At 39.2% G+C, this 18655-nt stretch overlaps 2 protein-coding genes, 2 long non-coding RNA genes and 1 pseudogene across 5 annotated transcripts; 4 read left to right on the forward strand and 1 right to left on the reverse strand.

The window, feature by feature from the left end:
* The first annotated feature begins 219 nt into the window (after window positions 1–219).
* On the forward strand, window positions 220–3639 carry LOC133726732 (triacylglycerol lipase 2-like). The gene is made up of 9 exons (XM_062154340.1): window positions 220–678; window positions 765–860; window positions 1804–1944; window positions 2124–2234; window positions 2344–2487; window positions 2582–2622; window positions 2768–2847; window positions 2957–3052; window positions 3133–3639. The coding sequence occupies exons 1-9, from the start codon at window positions 490–492 to the stop codon at window positions 3453–3455; spliced, it is 1221 nt and encodes a 406-aa protein (XP_062010324.1). The 5' UTR covers window positions 220–489; the 3' UTR covers window positions 3456–3639.
* Window positions 3640–5134: 1495 nt separating this feature from the next.
* LOC133726733 (triacylglycerol lipase 2-like) lies at window positions 5135–10097 on the forward strand (annotated as a pseudogene).
* Window positions 10098–11162: 1065 nt separating this feature from the next.
* On the forward strand, window positions 11163–12100 carry LOC133726734 (mavicyanin-like). Its single transcript, XM_062154341.1, has 2 exons — window positions 11163–11430; window positions 11528–12100. Exons 1-2 carry the CDS (start codon window positions 11265–11267, stop codon window positions 11902–11904), a joined length of 543 nt encoding a protein of 180 aa, XP_062010325.1. The 5' UTR covers window positions 11163–11264; the 3' UTR covers window positions 11905–12100.
* Window positions 12101–13523: 1423 nt separating this feature from the next.
* On the forward strand, window positions 13524–15999 carry LOC133726736 (uncharacterized). The gene is made up of 2 exons (XR_009854917.1): window positions 13524–14906; window positions 15155–15999. It is a non-coding gene; the product is annotated as an uncharacterized LOC133726736 (long non-coding RNA).
* Window positions 16000–16084: 85 nt separating this feature from the next.
* On the reverse strand, window positions 16085–18649 carry LOC133726735 (uncharacterized). Of its 2 annotated transcripts, XR_009854916.1 has the most exons (4): window positions 18299–18649; window positions 17964–18115; window positions 16810–17141; window positions 16085–16714 (listed from the first exon to the last, which is right to left on the reverse strand). It is a non-coding gene; the product is annotated as an uncharacterized LOC133726735 (long non-coding RNA). The 2 variants fall into 2 exon arrangements; XR_009854915.1 differs by having other exon boundaries at window positions 17964–18648.
* Between the last annotated feature and the right edge of the window lie 6 nt (window positions 18650–18655).

The raw sequence follows: 18655 nt of genomic DNA on the forward strand, positions 1-18655 counted from the left end.
CCGAAGCGGCCGGAACCATGTTTTCAGCTTTGCTACGCATCTTCATCCATTCATTACCGAAATCTCTGTCAATAATTGTGAATTATTACACAACACAATAATCAATATTCCGTTTTCGGTCGCGAATGCATTTCTCCCCTAATAAAATGGAGCATTAATTACCATAATCTCTATTCCATTGCTCTATATAAAACTCGCAGACGGTTCAGAGGTTCCAAATTCCAATTACAGCTCCAGATTTCTTATCAAAATTTTTTTTGGATATACAATAAGAGAGGAAGGCTAGCCGAGAAGGGACCCACTTCCGGTCATCACTGAAAGTAACGTCAAAAGCCTGTCTTCCATTAATTTTAGGCCATATACCAGAACAGATTGTTCTGTTTTCACACTCTGATACACTTTTCTTTTCGATTGCATACTTATCTTCGTCGACTATATAAACACCCGAGAGTGAAGGGAGCTCTCAATTCTCATCATACCCCAGCAAAAATGGCTCTGCGCAGTTTAGCTTTTTGCATGGTGATGGTTTTGGTTTTGGTGGTTGCACTTGCGCCTGGTGCGGTGGAGGGCTCGAGTCGGAAGCTTTTGGCTCAGGCAAATGCGGCTGTGGCTGCACAGGCGTACGGTATATGCAACGCCTTGGTAACTGTGCATGGTTACCCATGCCAAGAGATAACTGTAAGCATACACCTATTTTTATATGTCTCCGGAATCTCAGAGATAGTTAAAGAAACTATATAATGTGTTGTTATGTTGTTGCTCAGGTGACTACCGACGATGGTTACATACTGAGCGTGCAGAGAATTGGTGGTGGTGGCACCGGGAAACCACCGGTGATAATTCAGCATGGTGTTCTTGTGGTAAGTTCATTGATTTTTCGATCTAGTTTTCTCATATTCAACATAGTATCCTCTGTTTTCTCTGATTCTTCAGCTGCTGTGGGTCACTAATTATGGCTTGAATTCATTGAAAGTTGTCTTTTCTCTGCTACATTATGTATATGGGACCAAATTTCTTTGCTCTTTTGGCCTTTCCGGTACCAAAGTTGCTTTCAATCATTCTTGGTCAAAAGCGAAAAAACAGTTTTGTGTGATTATCATGTGCCATGTCTATTCTTCTTGGTGAGTTTAGATGTGCCATGTCACGCGCTTTGGTCTATTTCTAGCATTATGAATGGGTTTAAAGCCAGTTTAGTTAAGCACTTTTGTGCCAACAAATCTGCTTATGAAAAGCCAATAACAAATTAAACAGTTTCCAAAAGTTCTTGCTAGATTTACGCACTTGGAATTTGGAAATGGCTCAATGGCTCCAGCTCAGAGCCAGGTTTGCTATAAAGCGCATCTCTTTTCCTTCCAATTTACACCACCATAATGATGATTATGAGTGTCTTAATTAGTAGCATAAGCATTTTACTTGTATTAGTAGAACCTAAGCTTCAGTCCCAAGTAACTATTGCATCCCAAAAGTGATTATGATATAGTCATTATCTATTACTTAAATCAAAAGCCTCAACTTCGTTTCACCAAGTAATTCATGAGCAAATACTCCACGCAATGTCTCGGCATAAACTAAACTCATCGCAAGTGGCAAATTTTCGGTTTAAAATTTCAAGACGGAGGTGGATGTGAATCTGATTCTAAACATATGAGGAAAAACAGGGACTGGTCATCTGAAACTGAAACCGTCCGAAAACTCATGCACCGTTACAGGCATAATTCCATAGGCCACTGAAACCGAGACTTCTGGCTCCACCTCATAACCCTGTCGGGTTTGTAACTTTGTATGTTATATATGTCGGTGCAGGATGCAGCAGCCTGGCTGATGAACTCTCCGGATAAAAATCTGCCTTTGATTCTAGCTGATAGTGGATTTGATGTGTGGATGGTTAACACCAGAGGGACCAGATTTAGCCGGCGGCATACTTCCATGGACCCCAGCAATCCGGTACTCTCTCCTTATACTTCATGAGCAAACTCTCTATCTCTTTGTCATTCTAGCTGTAATAGATTATCGGTAGTGAATAGAGAATTATGCGATATTAACTCATTCCGATCTTTGGACTATTCCCTATATAAACCTTATTTCTTTTGGTATATGCTTATTAGTTGATTCTGATTTGACAGAAATTTTGGAATTGGTCTTGGGATGAACTGGTGGCTCATGACCTACCAGCTGTTTTTAATTACGTGCATGGCCAAACAAAACAGAAGATTAACTACGTCGGTCATTCCCTGGTAAATTCTCTACCCAAAAACATGTAACTTTTCGATTGCCATCATTGCTAGCGACAACGCGTTTCATCGTGTCTAATGTTATCCACGATTTTAACGATGTGTTTGGCAGGGGACTTTGTTAGCATTGGCTTCGCTTTCAGAAGGGAAGTTAGTGAATCAGCTGAAATCAGTAGCTTTGCTAACTCCCATTGCGTACTTGACTCACATGAGTACACCAATTGGTGCGGTTGGGGCCAGACTCTTTGCCGGCGAGGTATAATTTTGGTTACACTAAAAGAGATCGAATTACGTACTTATTTCTGTATAGCTATAATCTTACAAAACTGACAACACAATGGTTAGTGCAGATCACAACGGCATTTGGTTTTGCAGAGTTCGATCCAAAAGGGTAAGAATCAACTCGACAATTAGGGTTTATAAGCAAGAGATTGTATTGAGTAGATGCCAAACAATTAGGGTTTAAGTATCACTCTGTTAATTTATGTACCTATGCTTAGAAATACTATCCGAATGAAGCCTACTCTAATTTTCAGGGAGCCCGTGGCTGAATTCCTAGATCGTCTATGTGCCACTCCAGGAGTTCCATGTTACGACATATTATCAGTACTCACCGGTAGGAATTTTTTGCACAACTTGTTCTATCACATTTACATGATAGATCACGCGACAAATGCATATATATGCAAATAACTAATTATGTCTACAAATTTATCTTGCTTAAGGCAAAAATTGTTGTCTCAACGCTTCCACTGTTGATCTCTTCTTGGATCATCAGCCTCAGTCAACATCAACCAAGAACCTGGTGCACCTGTCTCAAGGTAAGTAAAAGTGATGCTAAATCTGAATTAAACTGCTTAATTATCAATTTGTAAATTAAAATATGTTCTAAACTTTGCAGTTGTACGAAATGGCGTTTTGATGAAATACGACTACGGGCGTTTCGACCTTAATTATATGCATTATGGGTCATTTTCCGCTCCGCATTACGATCTTTCTAAAATTCCGAACAACCTGCCCATGTTCATCACCTACGGAGGCCAAGATGCGCTCTCCGATGAACACGACGTGTCGCGTTTACTTGAATATTTGAAGTCGCACGACGTGGGAAAGCTCGTGGTTGATTTCATCCATGAGTATGCCCATGCCGATTTTATTATGGGGATCAATGCCAAGGACCTTGTGTATAATAAAGTGATTTCTTTCTTCAACCAGCAACAGTAATGCTGATACTAGTGAAGTCACTGAGATCGGGTGCAAGACTGGTTAAGCATAAATTGGTGTGTACTAGATTGAGATTAGTACTAAAGTGTACTCCTCGATCAGTTGGAATCTAGCCAGCTGCAAACCATATTGTACATAATCGAGCCATGAGCAACTTATAAGTTTCTAGTCAATCTCTTTGGAATACTCTGAATTTCTGTAAGTTTTGAACCAACCAATTGCAATGTTATTTGAAAGAGAACATGTTTTTATATTTACCAAGTATGTGCATCACACGGTTGATCAGCAATCTAATAACTTACCGATTACTCAGGGTTCTCGTTTAAGGATCACTTCTACCATGACTCAGCAAAATGAAAAATTGTTTAAGCTATCTGTGTGACTGTTTCATTAATTTTATTTGTTTGCAGATTCCACACAAATCAGACGAACAAATCACCAAAAAATTTCCGAGCTGATGTTTTCAGGGGAAGAAAACCCTTAAAAAATGCATGTTTTGACCATTGAATTTGTTGCAGGGCGACTGCTGGGCTGAGGATATTCTCACTAATTTTCTTAAAAATAGAACATCGATCGATTTCTTTAGAATGGCTCATTTATGTAAACACAAACTAGTTCATTCCATGATGAGTGCCTCAAGCTATTGAAGCTAGGGCCGGTGATTAGAGGACGGTCATTTATGTAAAAATAGAACAACACTATGATAACTCTCACCGTGTCATGATTTGGGGAACATTTTCTTTAAAAACTGAAGATTTTTTGATTACCTTAACCACTAAAGTTATAAACTCTAACAACTAAAAACTCTATACAGTGAGAACAATATACGTTAGCAATTGCATATACTGTTTGATTCCTCCATTAAAATGATATACGTTAGCAAGTTATAACATTGCAATTAGTCTCGTATTATAGTCAAATAAATAGATCATTCGAGCTTAACGAAATTAATTTTTACTATTAGCTATATTCATCAGGATTAAGAACCTTAAATAAGCTTTAAGTAAGAACTATTAGCTAAACCCTATAGGCATGTTTACTATTAGTTGATTTACAATGGACACGTTGGCTATAGTATCAGTAGCTTGGTTTATATAGTATCCCCATTCTCCAGTATTGTACGAGTACATTCTGAAATGATATCTCACGTATTTGGAGACCGTAATTATATAATGAAAAGCTATACTAACTTTGCAAAGTTTCTCAAGTACTGACTTATGAAATGTCTAATCATTCTTACGTTTCTATCCAAAATCATCTTCTCACAATTAGACATATATCTCAATTGTCAGGATCTTTTTCCCTCATCACAATATAAACAATTAAAATCGACTGATACTGAATTTGATGGAATCCCTTCTATCTACTTCCCCCAATTACAGCTTCAACACAAAAGTTAACCGAAGCCAAACCATGTTTTCAGCTTAACTACGCAACTTCATCCATACATTACCGCATCTTCATCCATTCATTACCGAATTCTCTGTCAATAATTGTGAATTGTTACACAATACAATAATCAATATTCTATTTTTAACTTTCGGTCGCGAATGCAATTCTCCCCTAAGAAAATGTGCTATCCAGCTTCGTCCTAAGAAAATGGAGCATTAACATAATTCCATTGCTCTATATAAAACTCGCAAACAGTTCAGAGTTTCCAAATTACAATTACAGCTCGTCCACGTTTCATATCATATATATTTTTTTTTTTGATATATAATAAGAGAAGAAGGCTAGCCGAGAAGGACCCACTTCCGATCGTCACTGAAAGTAACGTCAAAAGCCTGCCTTCCAAAATACCAGAACACATTGTTCTGTTTTCACACTCTGATGCTCTTTCCTTTTCGATTGCATAGTTATCTTAGTCAACTATATAAACTCCCGAGAGTGAAGGGAGCTCTCAATTCTTATCATACCCGGCAAAAATGGCTCTGCGCAGTTTAGCTTTTTGCCTGCTGATGGTTTTGGTTTCTGTCGTTGCACTTTCGCCTGGTACGGTGGAGGGCTCGAGTCGGAAGCTTTTGGCTCAGGCAAATGCGGCTGGCTGCACAGGCGTACGGTATATGCAACGCCTTGGTGACTGTGCATGGTTACCAATGCCAAGAGCCCAAGAGATAACTGTAAGCATACACCTATTTTTATATGTCTCCGGAATCTCAGAGATAGTTAAAAGAAACTATATAATGTGTTGTTATGTTGTTGCTCAGGTGACTACCGATGATGGTTACATACTGAGCGTGCAGAGAATAGGTGGTGGTGGCACCGGGAAACCACCGGTGATAATTCAGCATGGTGTTCTTGTGGTAAGTTCATTGATTTTTCGATCTAGTTTTCTCATATTCAACATAGTATCCTCTCTGTTTTTTCTGATTCTTCAGCTGCTGTGGGTCACTAATTATGGCTTGAATTCATTAAAAGTATATGGCACCAAATTTCTTTGCTCTTTTGGCCTTTCCGGTACCAAAGTTGCTTTGAATTATCAGAGGCTAAGCTTCAGTCCCAAGTAGCCGTTACATCCCAAAAGTGATTATGATATAGTAGTATATTACTTCAATCAAAAGCCTCAATTTTGTTTCACCGAGTAATTCATGAGCAAATACATACACTAAATCCATCGCAAGTGACAAATTTCCGGTTTAAAATATCAAGACACAGGTGAATGTGAATCTGATTCTGAACATATGAGGCAAAACAGGACTGGTCATCTGAAACTGAAACCGTCCGAAAACTCATGCACCGTTACAGGCATAATTCCATAGGGCACTGAAACCAAGACTTCTGGCTCCACCTCATAACCCTGTCGGGTTTGTAACTTTGTATATTATGTACGTCGGTGCAGGATGCAGCAGCCTGGCTGATGAACTCTCCGGATAAAAATCTGCCGTTGATTCTAGCTGATAGTGGATTTGATGTGTGGATGGCTAACACCCGAGGGACCAGATTTAGCCGACGTCATACCTCCATGGACCCCAGCGATCCGGTACACTCTCCCTATACTTTACAAGCCAACTCTCTATCTCTTTGTCATTCTGAACGTAATAGATGGATTCGGCTCCTCTAAAGTGAGGATTGCGTGAAGTTAGTAAATTCCATAAAATCTTAACCCTTTAGGTAATCCAATGGTTACAACTTACAAGAGTCCACATCATCTTTTTATACCCTAAACCATTTAACGTTGCCGTTAATCTAACATTTTTGGTTTCTCCTGTAAACATAACAGCCTCCTCTCATGAGTTGGGAAGTTTGATCGATCCTTTGTGAACTAGGGATCCAACTCCCAACTATTTTCATTTCTTCCTATCTTACCCAAGATCAGATTTCAATTGTAATTTCAATTGCATCATGAATTTTAGGTTTTTCAGTTTTGAAATCTAGTGGCTTTCACGTGAAGACACTTTTTCAGTATTGGTGTGAATAGCAAAGGAGTTTCAACTGTCTTATTCAGTATTCAAAGAAATTGCAGAGAGTAAATAGCTGACTAGGGAATCTCCAACCTCTGCTCTTTGTTGAATGGTTGCTTTAACTTACTGAATACTCATCCAAGTTTGTTTATGGCCTTTTCAATTCTCATAGTTTATTTAACCATTGGTGAGTAAGTATTAACCACAAGCCATAAGAAACCCTCACCCACTTTAGCCTATAGAAGAGTATAAACTGAACATAGAGGCAATATTACCTGATTTGATTTACATTCTCGTAACCTTGAATGTTTTCCATTGGAAAAATAGATAGAGCGAAACAGAAATGAATTAGACGTGATGGAGTTAACGACAGTTTGCGGACAATACCAGTTCAAATTACATTAGCTGATTTGGCCACTTTAATAACCATTGGATTAATTAAATGATTAAGATTTTATGAAATTTATATAACTTCACACAATCCTCACTTTAGAGGAGCCAAATCCGTAATAGATTATCCGAAGTGAATAGAGAATTATTCGATATTAATTAATTCCGAAATGTTCGGATTATCCCCTATATATACCTTATTTCTTTTGGTATTTTTGCTTATTAGTTGATTGTGATTTGACAGAAATTTTGGAATTGGTCTTGGGATGAACTGGTGGCTCATGACCTACCAGCTGTTTTTAATTACGTGCATGGCCAAACAAAACAGAAGATTAACTACGTCGGTCATTCCCTGGTAAATTCTCTAAGCAAAAACATGTTACTTTTCGATTGCCATCACTGCTAGGTGACAATGTGTTTCATCGTGTTCAATGTTATCAACCATTTAACGATGTGTTTGGCAGGGGACTTTGTTAGCATTGGCTTCGCTTTCAGAAGGGAAGCTAGTGGATCAGCTGAAATCAGTAGCTTTGCTAACTCCCATTGCTTACCTGACTCACATGAGTACACCAATCTGTGCGGTTGGGGCCAGACTCTTTGCTGGCGAGGTATATTTTTGGTTACATTACAAGAGATCGAACTATGTACTTATCTCTGTATATTTATATATAATCTTACGAAACTGACAATACAATGTTTAGTGCAGATCATAACAGCATTTCGTTTTGCAGAGTTCGATCCAAAAGGGTAAGAATCGACTAAGAAACAATTACGGTTTATAAGCTAGAGATTGTACTGAGTAGATGCCAACCAATTAGGGTTTAAGTATCACTATGTTAATTTATGTACCTATGCTTAAATTTACTATCTGAATGAAGCCTACTCTAATTTTGAGATTTTGATCATAATTGCAGAGAGCCCGTGGCTGAATTCTTAGATCATCTATGTGCCACTCCAGGAGTTCCATGTTACGACATATTCTCAGTACTCACCGGTAGGAATTTTTCGCATTACTTGTTCTATTACAGATTGGTCACGCGACAAATACGTATATATGCAAATAACTAATTATGTCTACAAATTTATCTTGCTTAAGGCAAAAATTCTTGTCTCAATGCTTCCACGTACTGTTGATCTCTTCTTGGATCATCAGCCTCAGTCAACATCAACCAAGAACCTGGTGCACCTGTCTCAACTCTCAAGGTAAGTAAAATTGATGCTAGATCTGAACTAAACTGCTTCATTATCAATTTGTAAATTAAAATATGTACTAAACTTTGCAGTTGTACGAAATGGCATTTTGACAAAATACGACTGTTTGAACCCAAAATAACATTTTTTCCCTATAAGGGAGACTCGAAGAAATCCGGGCCAATATCCGTGGCCCAAGCGATATATTTCCTACAAGTTCGGAATATATTATTTAGAGGCTAAATAAAGCCTACTTAGAGGCCAAGCAATCTTGAAGCAAATCTGAATATTCATTGATCTACTATTAATTATCAAATATTTGATAATTAAGGATAGTTGGTTTGCTTGCCAAGATTGAGCAGGAGGGAAGGTTGTGGACGTAAAAGCAGGGGCTCTTATTGATTAAGGAATAAATGGCGTGGACTTGCAGCTGAAGATATATATTGCAATTAAAGAGTCCTCGCGAAGATATAATCAAGGACGCGAGCACGGACGAGTTGGTTGGCTCGCGAAGGTCAAGGTGGCATATATATGGTGAGACAATTAAGGAAGTACCATGGTGGGCCATCAGCCCATGCACCACCAATATTCCAAAGCCATAGTGGACGTGCAATATATGTTGCAAGTAACAAGGGATATATATATAATTGTTCATGCATGGCAGATAGAACAATCAAACAAGGTGAACTCCTTTCTTGCATACAAAAGCCAATACGTGGCTAACATATTCACATACATATTGCATGGCAGATGGATCAATTAAGGAAGCTATCAACCTTAATTGTGAGTGCTCGCGAAGAGATGTATATGCAATTAATGCATATCAAACAGTTCGCATCTAAGAGGAAGATTACGTCCAGGACTCCAAAAGGTAATTAACCTTGCCTACATTCTAGCGATGACAGAGGCAAATATCATTACTTATTGTCTACGATAATATCAAGACTATTAAGAGTTTTGATTTGATTCAAGGCCAATAACTGTGGCCTAAAATATACTATTTCATTCCTATTTGGAAGAGAATCTGCAGCAGCCTATATATAGAGGCTAAAGACGACATAACAGAAAACCAACCCGGCGACCGTGCTTCCAGTCCCAGTCTCCCCAGGAGCCGACTGTTAGTGCGACTGCCACCGTTACTTCCAGCGAAGCAAGGGTAACGCCCTCGCAACCCAGCGAAGCTAAAGTCACGCTTTAGCAAAACCCGTGCTTCTCCAGACTTCCCGGTGATTGCTCTGCTCAACCTACAACGTTGGGTATCGATTCGGTGAACGCAAAGAGACCACAACCAAAGCCCTTACCAGTAAGGCAGAAAGTCCTTTTCCGAAAGGCATAGAAAAGAACCTTGTGACGAGGTTGGTGCTCTCCTCGTCCACATCGTTTGAAAAGAAGTCAGGTCAATGGACGCCCCGACGACTGCACCCCACGGTGCTGGCACGCTCGCGCATTCAAAAGAGACAGTTTGTACCAGACTGATTTTGGGAGCCAAACAACGACCACGGGAGATCGTACACTAATTATATGCACTATGGCTCATTTTTCGCTCCGCATTACGATCTTTCTAAAATTCCCAACAACCTGCCCATGTTCATCACCTACGGCGGCCAAGATGCGCTCTCCGATGAACTCGACGTGTTGCATTTACTTGATCATTTGAAGTCTCACGACGCGGGAAAGCTTGTGGTTGATTTCATCCCCGAGTATGCCCATTTCGATTTTGTCATGGGGATCAATGCCAAGGACCTTGTGTATAATAAAGTGATTTCTTTCTTCAACCAGCAACAGTAATGCTGATACTAGTCAATTCACTGAGATCGGGTGCTAAACTGGTTAAGCATAAATTGGTGTGTACTAGCTAGATTGAGATTAGAACTAAAATGTACTCCTCGATCAGTTGTAATCTAGCTAGCTGCAATCCATATTGTACATAGAATCGCGCCCTAAGTAACTTATAAGATTCAAGTCACTCTTTCGAATACTCTGAATTTCTATGAGTTTTGAACCAACCAATTGCAATGTTATTTGAAAGAGAACAATGTTTTTATATATATATTTTTGCAAGGTACGTGCATGCCTCACATGGTTGATCCACAGTCTAATAACTTACATATTACTCACGGTTCTCTTTTAAGGATCCTTTCTACCATGACTCAGCAAAATGAAAAATTGTTTAGGCTATTTGTGTTTCATTAATTTTATTTTTTTGCAGATTCCACACAAATCAGATGAACAATCACCAAAAAGTTTCCGAGGTGATGTTTTTAGGGGAAGAAAACCCTAAAAAAAATGCATTTTTCGACCATTGAATTTGTTGTAGGGCGATTGCCGGGCTGAGGATCGGATATCCTCACTAATTTTCTTAAAATAGAACATCGATCGATTTCTTTAAAATGGCTCATTTATGTTAACACAAACTAGTTCATTCCATGATGAGTGCCTCAAGCTACTGAAGCTAGGGCCGGTGATTAGACTTTCTTCATTGATCTGTCTAGGTTGTCCTGGTCGGTATGATACTCTGATGGAGACTGTTTTGCTGTAAAATTTGAGTTTGGAGGACCAACTAAGCTAGCTAGCTGTCAAGTGAATATGATCATAAAGATAACTGTAGATATCTTTGTTTCCACGCCAAGCTTTAACCACCTAACTAGTTTTGCTTTGCGGACAAAAAACCCAAACTCTCTAAGAACATGAATGAAATGGTCCCCTGTATATATAGTTGTGTACGCACTGCAGGTAATGCTCATCAGAGCTTCAATACATATTACGAAACGAGTTACGAGTAAGGACTAAGGAGATCAAGGAGTTCGACAAGCGAAGATCACAGATCATGGGGCTCAAGAACACAATTTTGTTGTCTTTGTTTTTAGTAGCTTTGGTTGCAAAGAAAGGCTTGGCAGCACAACATGTAGTTGGGGGCAGCCAAGGTTGGGAAGAATCCACAGACTTCAACTCCTGGGCATCTGCTCAGAAATTCAAGGTTGGCGATCAACTTGGTATGTTTCTTAAACCTAATTATATTCATCTCTTAATCTAACTTGTTACATAATTATGTAAGTGCTAGCAAATAATAACTTGAATCAATCTTGACAGTTTTCAAGTACACTTCGGGTTTGCACAGTGTCGTTGAACTACCTAACGAGAGTGCCTTCAAGAACTGTGACCTTGGGAGTGCACTGGACTCGAAGAAGGGAGGAAACGATGTGGTGAAGTTGAACAAGGCCGGTTCAAGATATTTTGCTTGTGGTACTTTAGGCCACTGTGACCAAGGCATGAAGGTGAAGATCACTACTGCAGGAAGCACTGCAGCTTCTTCTCCGGCATCATCATCCTCGAACAATGATGGTTCTTCTTCAGATGCTTCTACCACTACTTCAACTACTTCTGCAGCTTCTGCCAACTTCAATTCTTTCGCTTTGTTCTTTGCGATGACTGCAGTATCGGCATTCGTTCTGGTTTATGTGTTTTGAGGGACATGCATGTTGGAGTACTGTTAATTGAATTGTCTGCTTTAAATTATAGCCAGTGCTGATCCATATTTTTGTTTCGATATATTTCAGAATAAAAGTGGCAGGGCTATTTGCTATAACCCTGTCCTGATTTTTGTAATTTGTGTCGATGAATCTTGATCTTGTTCTGGGAAATTACAGAGTTCTTAATTGATGATGTCAAATGTGTACCCTAAATTTTTTTCCAAGCATTACATTCTCCTCCACCTTATTTAGTAACCTAGCTAGATAATTTCTTTGATCTTATAATCTCACGTTTCATCGCATTTTCATAGGAATTGAATTCACATTATCTATTTTATAATTCACATTTTATTTTTAAAATCATTTTGTAATTGTGTCAAAAGCACGCAGCTAAAATTTACTCTAAGCAATCGCCTTCAATGTTCTCCCCACCCAAAGATGCTTTTTGCTCCAAGTTTGGCATCCATTAGGATTTACTGATTTAGAGGGTACCAAATTTACCTTGAGGTCTTCCGCTAATGAAGCTCTTTGCTTTCAACTTCGATAATTTAGTCCACAATACACTAAACAAAACTTCTCTTTAAAGAAATTCTCTTCGAACTTTTTTTTTTTGACTTTGTCAAGGGGAATTCAAAGGCTTCCTAGGCCCAAGATAAACCTCTTTGGCACATGTGAAATGCTCCAACTATGCATTGAAGCACAGTGCCTGACCACTTTGACAGCTTCGGGGTTCGAATCTAGGTTGGGGAGCACACCCAACTAAACAAGAACCACTAGGCCACTTGCAGTGGTTAATTCTCTTCGAACTTAGTTGTTTGAGGAACTTAACCCAAGATAAACCCCTTTGGCACATGTGAAATGCTCCAACTATGCATTGAAGCACAGTGTCTGGCCACTTTGACAGCTTCGGGGTTCGAACCTAGGTTGGGGAGCACACCCAACTAAACAAGAACCACTAGGCCACTTGCAGTGGTTAATTCTCTTCGAACTTAGTTGTTTGAGGAACTTAACCCAACAAACAATTTTTTTTTTTTTCAATGTGCACCCAAATTGTGTCAACTAGGATAAATATTATGTCTTACTGTTTATGACATAATATGTTGTCATAAATTTTTTCCCACCGGAACGTGGCAACATGGATAGAGGAGGAGGAGGGCAAGAAGACTAAAATAAAGGCGCGGACGCGCGTGGGAAAACAGAATGAGGAGCGCTGGTGCAGGAAATCTTCAGTTGATGAGTGCTGGCGAGAAAATGCTCCCGTCGATGAGCGGCTGCAAGAAAAGGCTCTCGTCGACGAGCGCCGGTAGGAGAAATGTTTGATCCATGAGCTCCGATGCGAGAAGAGTTCGACCCATGAACGCGAGAGGATTGCGATACATGAATGTCGGCGAGAGAGGGCTCCGATCCATGAACACTGGCGAGAGAAGGTACGCAGTTTTTCTAAAGCATATGTTTTTTAAATTCAATGTATAAAAAGTATTTCCATAAATTAACTAGATTTTTTTTTTTATGGATCTCGCTAAATAAACTCAGCAAATATCTAGCGTACCCAACACCTAAAAAATTATCTAAATTTATCAAATTTACCCATTTTCAATTTACCCCTAATGTCTAAAGCAATACAAAATTGGCTGGGTTCTTGGACGCCGAGGTCGCCCAAACCAGAGTTTGCAGTAATCAACATATAGGTATCATTATCCATGTTCTTCACCCTCCTCTCCATCAGCCCAATGACCAACAGGCTCCTTCCCTAATCTTGTTTGGTCTCCAAATCCTCGGTAGTTGTGGAATTAGAATTAGGGTGGGTGAAGTATTTACATACAAAGCAAGTATAAGAGCCTCCGAGCCTCACCGCTACAAATCCAAATTGAACCCAACAACCGATTTCAGAAGATTCAGTCATGTCTAGTGAAGAATGGTTTTTCCATCACAGGGTGGTGCAAACAAGCCTAAGGGAACCGTACCCCGGAGGAGGAAGCGGCGGCGAGGTCAAGATTCTGTTCAAATTGTTGTTCTACAGGGTAAACGCAAGCCAATCCCAGGGGGGTGATCCAGTTTATGACAGAAGTGAGTCAACCATCCCAGTATCTCAAGCAGAATTTTGGGTCAATTTTGGTGAGATCAAGTCGAATAATAGAGTCGAGGAGTATAGAGCGATGATGTCGGATTCTCTTTCAAACTTGGGTGTCCCGCAAGATGAGCATCCACATATTATTGAAAACATATTCCAGGTGGTTGACGCGGCCGTCTTCCCCGACTACCCTATTGTTGTTGGCGTATGGGACACCACTTTTCGCAGCAGGAGTAGTGATGAAGATGAAGTATGTAGACCTAATTTCGTTCCGGCAGCGGAATTGTCCATCCAGGGTTTGCAGCAAGTGACACTTGATGGCTCGGAATTTAAGGCACGTTTACTTACTTGGAATGGAATGTAATGGAATGATTACGGAGTAAAAATACCCCTGTGTTTACTAACACATAAAGAAATCGGAATGATTCTAGGTAAAAGAATTCCTGTGTTTACTAACACATGAAGGAATGAGAATTGGTGTAGGTCCCACCTATTTATCAGGAATCGATTCCTGAATACTCAGGAATTCGATTACGAAGGGGGGAGATGAGTTTAGGAATCATTCCTCCGGAATCAATACCGATTCCTTTCTTCTCTCATTCCACTTGTCTCCGATTCATGATTATTTTCCATTCCAAATAAGTAAACGTGCCATTAGGGAATTTGAAGCAACAAAATCATCATGTGCAATTTGTTTGGAGGATTTTGCGGCACAAGGTATTGATCGACTGGTGGTGGTTACTAGCTTGCCCTGCTCACACTATTATCATGGAGATTGCATTGTCAAGTGGCTGGAGATTAGTCATCTATGTCCCATATGCCGATACCCAATGCCAATAGAGCAAGTGGGCGAGCCATCATCAAATCCCTTGCCCCAATCAAGGCAATAGCGTATATTATATATATATATGCTGCTACTTGCCAAGAGGTGCTTGCTGATACCGGTGCTCTTTACTTCTCAATTAATAATTAGCTGCTATTCGTCTGCAATATTGTATCATTTTTTATTTATTTTCTTAGCGTATATTATAACAGATTTGCTGAATACATTTCTCTATAACTGGAAATTCATTTATGATAAAGTCAAATGAAATTCTGTTATGATACCTCAGTGAAGTACCGGCTAAGGATCCAAGGGATGCAAAGCGATATTAATTTATGCATCTTTATGTGCAGGTATTATTCAATGCCAGATTTGAACAAGGTGTAAACATAAAAAAGATAGAACAAGAGATCCTGGGTGTTAATTCTGAGGATCCAGTTGCCATGGTCAGTATCCAGAGAGTAGCCTCTTCGTTCTTCAATGCGGTTGAACAGAAGGATTAAAAACCTCCCGATGAAAATGAACAGGAGTTAAACAAGTTAATTGCTGAGATTGGGGCTGCATGAACATGGGAGGTGAGGAAGCAGCAGAGAAAGAAGAGTTTATCCAATTAAGGTATTGGAAAAGAGAACAATTTGGGGGAACATGAGAAGATCTGAAGCACTTTCCGATGATGAAATCAAAAGGATGAGTTGGTGGGTTCTAAAAATGTTGCAGATGCTAGTGTTTCTGACAGTGATGCTGATGATTCTTGTGGAAGCATAAGAAATTCAAGGCATCTAGATTAGAAATGCTGAAGATACTAATAGTTAGATAATGGCGGACAAATTAAAGGTAGTATGTTCGGTGATCTTAAAACTGCAATATCGCTCCTAATGATGAGGAAGAACATGAAATAACTCCATCGAGAGCTTATTCACTATGATTACGGAGTAATATACTTTCCTCGCCTCTGTGTGACTCCGCCAGTGGTGATAACGAAGAGGACTGGAAGTTCATCTTGTGAGAGGAGAGTAAATATTTCGAGGAAGATCATGACTAGTTCGGGGCAACGAATAATGCAAATGGCAAGCATTATAGTACATACTAGTAAATCAGCCCGCGCTTTGCTGCGGGTTTTTTGTGACTAATCAGAAAGTGGTAATTTGTTTTCAGGCATTCTTCCAATAAGTCGTAATTTGGTATTGAAATTTTAGCCTCTTGCTTTTGCATCAATGTGAAGAAAGTTACAAATGGAAGAAGACTTGTGTTCCAAATTTGCAAGTGTACTGGTAGTTCTGACATGATTCCCTTTAAAAGATTCATATAAAAGCACTGATCATACTACACCACACTTTCAACTTTAACTCGTATCATATTACAGATGCTAGCTAGAATGATCTCAGATTCTTAAGGAACGTCTTCTTTTTAGTAAGAGAGGGGGAGGACATGGCTCTGAACTACATAGATGATTTATAAAACATTTTCTATCAGAAGCCAAATAAGGACAACAGTGAGTATCAATGGCTACAGGCTTTTAGCATCTAAGATCAGCATTTGAGCAAACTCTGTTACTGCAATCATTACTTAAACTACCTAAAACTTGGTGAGCGGTGAGCCTTTTAGAAGGATCTTTACAGAGCATTCCTCGAATCAAATCATTAGCTGATTCAATGATGCCATCCCAGGGATCAGATGGGAACCTCAGATCAGCTGTCCTAACAGCATCAAATATGCTTGATTCCTCCAGGGATCAGATGGGAACCTCAGATCAGCTGTCCTAACAGCATCAAATATGCTTGATTCCTCCAAAATGGTGGTATTCCTCTAAGAAGAATGCAAAGAATTACCCCTGCACTGTAAACATCAGCACCCCAGCAAGTACCTCAGGCGCTATATAAAACGGACTTGCACCGAACCGTGCAAACTCTGACCTGCTTGAACCAAAATATAGTCAAATATCTGATATCAACTAACCAAAAGTGGAACAAAAACTAACTCGTCAAAAGCAAAGAAAATTTGGAAGTACCAGGCCTGATGTAAGTTGCATAACTGGTCCTGCCAACTTAATAGGGAGATGAAGAGGCTTTTGTCCAACAGAATATTCTCAGGCTTCAAATCTCTATGGAAACCCCATTTTCATGACAATATAAAACTACCTGAATCAGATGCCTAAAGAGAACCCTTGCATTAGCTACAGAGAATTGCTCATGTTTCTCTAACTGGTGGAAAAGCTCCCCTCATCTCTCTTTATCTATTCTCATTCATGGCCAGTGAAATCAATTCCATATAAATAACCTTGGTTCGGATCATGTTGCAGCTTCCCTTGCTCAACTAAGCTGTTATACTGCGCTAATGGCCCTGAAAGCAGAAAGCTTGTATCAGACTTCAAAATCACAATTGAATTGAAAATTTACACATCAATAGCACACAATTGATACTTGATTGTCAAAGAGATAAGATTTGTTGCATATAAGAAGCTAAATTTTTTTTTCCCTAACAGTAAACCCCAACAGATGCAAACAGAAGAAACATCAAGTGTGTATCTGGCTATCTGCTCATAAACACACGCATTGCTTGCAGCTTAATTTTGCTGCCCAAATTAGTCATTACTTTCTATGAAACATACAACTCTTTTTCCAAATACCAGGATCTTTCTCCCATCAAATTATACCTATAGCTTAATTATGCTACCAGATTAGTCATTAGTTTCCGTATGATTCCCTTAAACACGAATAATCACACATAAATTAGCATCTACAAAATTCATAACAACCCTAAACTTCAAAACGGCCCCATCACTGCTAAGCTTGGAAGGTTGAGAAGCAAAGGACTACCATGGATGTACTTGAACAATATGAAGGTACACAGGTACTGTATTTCTCATGGGGGGAATTTCTGTGGAGCTCAAATCAGTCTGACCCACCACAACAACAGGAGCAACATAACTCATATACATAAGGATAAGTTTGTGTCTGTATTGAACTATCGAAAACTAATGATTCAAGTTTCAACATAGAATGTAAAAATGAAATTATCATATGTAATTCACAGAGATAATAAGAAATTATCATAAGTAATTCAGCCCTATCCCAATTTTTGCAAGATGTAAATTAGAGAAGAAATTTAATAGTACACATAAACCCAACAAATTAGAGCAATTGAAGCATGAACAAATCAAACCTATCAATTGAAATTCAGAAAGACAATCCATTGAGGCGCAGGATTTAGAAGTTTGCAGATGATATAGATAAACGAAACATTGCCGCGTAGATGAAATATAGCCTTCTTCATTGCTGGTGAAGCCATGAAGAGAGAGAACGAAGTGGTGGAGCCTAGAAAGCGAGAGGAAGGAGAATAATAAAGGTCAGAAGCAAGCTGATAATGGTCTTAACATATACAGAACCGTCTTTTCATGTAACGGCTCGGCTCAAGCCTGGACTGTTACTAAGCTGATGAACAGTAGATCACCAACTTTAGTATATAGTATAATTTAAAAGAGAATGCACAATTGCAACCTGAGAACCAAGGCTGTTTGAGGAGGATTTGAGTCAGGAAGTGTTTAGTTATGCTGAAAAAGCATCGTGGGGAGCAGAGGAGCAGAGGCTGTGAAAAACTCACTAGTATCAACTTTGTGATATAATTAAAGGAGCAACGAGCAAAAGGATTATTAATCTATGCATTTGAAGGCAACCTCTGTGATAGAAATATATTTTGCTTATATTTGTTATTTCAGTTTTTCAAACAGAAGCTTATAAATTATATAGGTTACGCTGATTGCTATGGGAGTCAATATCCATGTTACATTCTGCCAATCACGTAAATGACTAAATTAATTTCCAAGAGAAGTACACAAGTAAAAGTTTTGACTGGCT

This window comes from Rosa rugosa, chromosome 1 (assembly GCF_958449725.1).
Source record: "Rosa rugosa chromosome 1, drRosRugo1.1, whole genome shotgun sequence".
In the NCBI taxonomy this organism is placed as follows: Eukaryota; Viridiplantae; Streptophyta; class Magnoliopsida; order Rosales; family Rosaceae; genus Rosa; species Rosa rugosa.

Coding starts and splice junctions, on each gene's coding strand:
- LOC133726732 (XM_062154340.1), top strand. CDS start 490: ATGGCTCTGCGCAGTTTAGCTTTTTGCATGGTGATGGTTTTGGTTTTG. Junction 2,623..2,767: donor GCAGAGTTCGATCCAAAAGG/GTAAGAATCAAC, acceptor TCTAATTTTCAG/GGAGCCCGTGGCTGAATTCC. Junction 3,053..3,132: donor CCTGGTGCACCTGTCTCAAG/GTAAGTAAAAGT, acceptor TAAACTTTGCAG/TTGTACGAAATGGCGTTTTG.
- LOC133726734 (XM_062154341.1), top strand. CDS start 11,265: ATGGGGCTCAAGAACACAATTTTGTTGTCTTTGTTTTTAGTAGCTTTG. Junction 11,431..11,527: donor CAAGGTTGGCGATCAACTTG/GTATGTTTCTTA, acceptor CAATCTTGACAG/TTTTCAAGTACACTTCGGGT.